At 42.9% G+C, this 1,984-nt stretch overlaps 1 protein-coding gene across 1 annotated transcript; it reads right to left on the reverse strand.

Moving 5' to 3' along the window:
* Nucleotides 1–1,018: 1,018 nt before the first annotated feature.
* Nucleotides 1,019–1,864, reverse strand: LOC117111708. Its single transcript, XM_033254702.1, has one exon. It carries the CDS (start codon nt 1,862–1,864, stop codon nt 1,019–1,021), a length of 846 nt encoding a protein of 281 aa, XP_033110593.1.
* Between the last annotated feature and the right edge of the window lie 120 nt (nt 1,865–1,984).

A 1,984-nucleotide genomic window follows, 5' to 3' on the forward strand; every position in this document is an offset into this window, starting at 1 on the left:
ATCTGGTTTGGGAACACCATGATGCGCAATGTAGTGCACGGGACCTTTATACCTTCTCATTTCATTTTCATTCATCTCTCAAGCTACCTCTCTTTTCACCATGTCATCGATTAGGGATGTATAGCAGACATCGCCAGTTGGATCTTTGAGCAGCTTTTTCTCTAGAGCTTTTAGCTTGACTTCTGCTACAGGTCTGTTATCTGGCAATTGGTGTGGGTCTTTGATCCATGGGTAGCGTACATGCCACCTACCATCCTTGTGCGTTAACCCTTCGTCAATTAAGTTTAGTTCCCTTTCTTCTCTTAAGGTGTATCTCTTAGCTCCTAGGGGGCAATTGCCACATTTACAGCCTCCACACCTTGGACTGCATCTAACACCAATGCTCTCGATATCTAAAAAGTCAAAATCAGGTTGTTGTTTAATCTGCGTTAAGTTGATTGAGTTTGATTCACTTCTGCACATGGAGTGTTTTCCGAAGATCATCTTGCCGAATGGCCCTTCACACAAAGCAAGCTCATCTACAGTCTTTAGAACACTCGGGAACAGATTTGCATTATCAGCCCCAATGAGTAATTCTACTGCCCCAGTAGGTCGTTCTACTTGACGTTTGTCAACTCCCAACATGCTTGCCATTCTTGCAGTGTCTTGTTGTATTAGGTTATTGGTGATGTGCGGCATACCAAATACCTCTATCTTAATGTCTGCTTCTCTCGTCTTCAATGGTAGGATATAACTGTACGTGTCGATACACTCGGTCTCACCACCAAACTTAGTGATAGAAAATGTTAGCGGCTTCCTTTTTAATTTTAGTCTTTCAGCCATCTCGGATAGGATGGCGGAGGATGTACAAGCGGAATCGAACATGGCGGCGATCCCTTCTCCTCTGCACGTGTGTTACTCTTTGGCCATCAAAATACATGGAGAATGCGTAATAGAACCATTCTGTTGTGCTGCATTCGCCATTCTGCCATTCCCCAATGAGTTTGGAATTGTCGTAGGGTTGCTTTGTTGCGTCGCATTAACAACTTCCATTTCTCGGTGCGTAATGTATCAATGGGTGATGTTTCCTAGTACAACCCTCTTTATCGCAACGTCCCAATTTACAGAATTTCACTTGGTGTCCTATTTTTAGACATCTGAAACAGGCTCTTTTTTGTTTCATTAGTTCGATTCTGTCATGAACGGTCATAGACTTGAACATTTTACAATCCTGCGTTGTTTGTTTACCATCCTCGTATATCAAGCAGCTTTCGTCCGGCATTTTCCCTGTCGACACAAAATTGACTGTGCTGCTGTGCACATTTGGTCGTGGTGCAGCCCATTGCAAGCCTGACATCATGTATCTCAGACTCTTACTCTCCTCTTCCAGAAAGTCTGAGAGAATTTTTAGTTTCCCGTCTTTCTCCACTTTATCCTTTCCTTGTGGATCGTGGATCAGCCTGACCCACCTTCTCCTCTGTTCTTCCGGTAATCTACTCTCAATTTCGGAGATAACTCGGGCGTTGTTCATTTCGTGCTCGATGGCCATCCACTTTAGGTTGCGGTGGCAATTAGCCAAAATTAGTTCGATGAATTGAATTATTTGGCTATCCTCTCCCTCTTTCAACGGCTTCTGCTTTAAGATATCTCCAATGAGAGCATTTACCAACTTGTGTCTGTCGCCATACTTCTCGTCTAACAAAGTCCACATTTGCTCATAGACGTCCTCTGCTGCCTGCACTACTTTGTTAACCTCGTTTTCTAAGCAGGATCTGAGTCTAAATGACAATTGTTCTGGATGAGTTGCCTTCTCTACGAACTTCTTGAAGTCCGTCTTAAATCTCGTGTATGTTGTAATATCTCCAGTGAACTTCAGTAGCTCCATTTTCTTTAATTCTATTTTATGCAATTGGGATTTTTTTCGTACTTCCTTCTTGGTAGTCCTGAGACTCCTTTGCTGAAAGTTCCTCTTTTTGCTTATGTTGGTAAAGAAGTAACCGGATAC

Source organism: Anneissia japonica, unplaced genomic scaffold, assembly GCF_011630105.1.
Source record: "Anneissia japonica isolate Jap-2015-1 unplaced genomic scaffold, ASM1163010v1 scaffold12894_len1976_cov142, whole genome shotgun sequence".
Taxonomy (NCBI): Eukaryota; Metazoa; Echinodermata; class Crinoidea; order Comatulida; family Comatulidae; genus Anneissia; species Anneissia japonica.

Bases quoted from the DNA above. Each gene is read 5' to 3' on its own strand.
- LOC117111708 (XM_033254702.1), bottom strand. From the start codon at position 1,864: ATGGAGCTACTGAAGTTCACTGGAGATATTACAACATACACGAGATTT.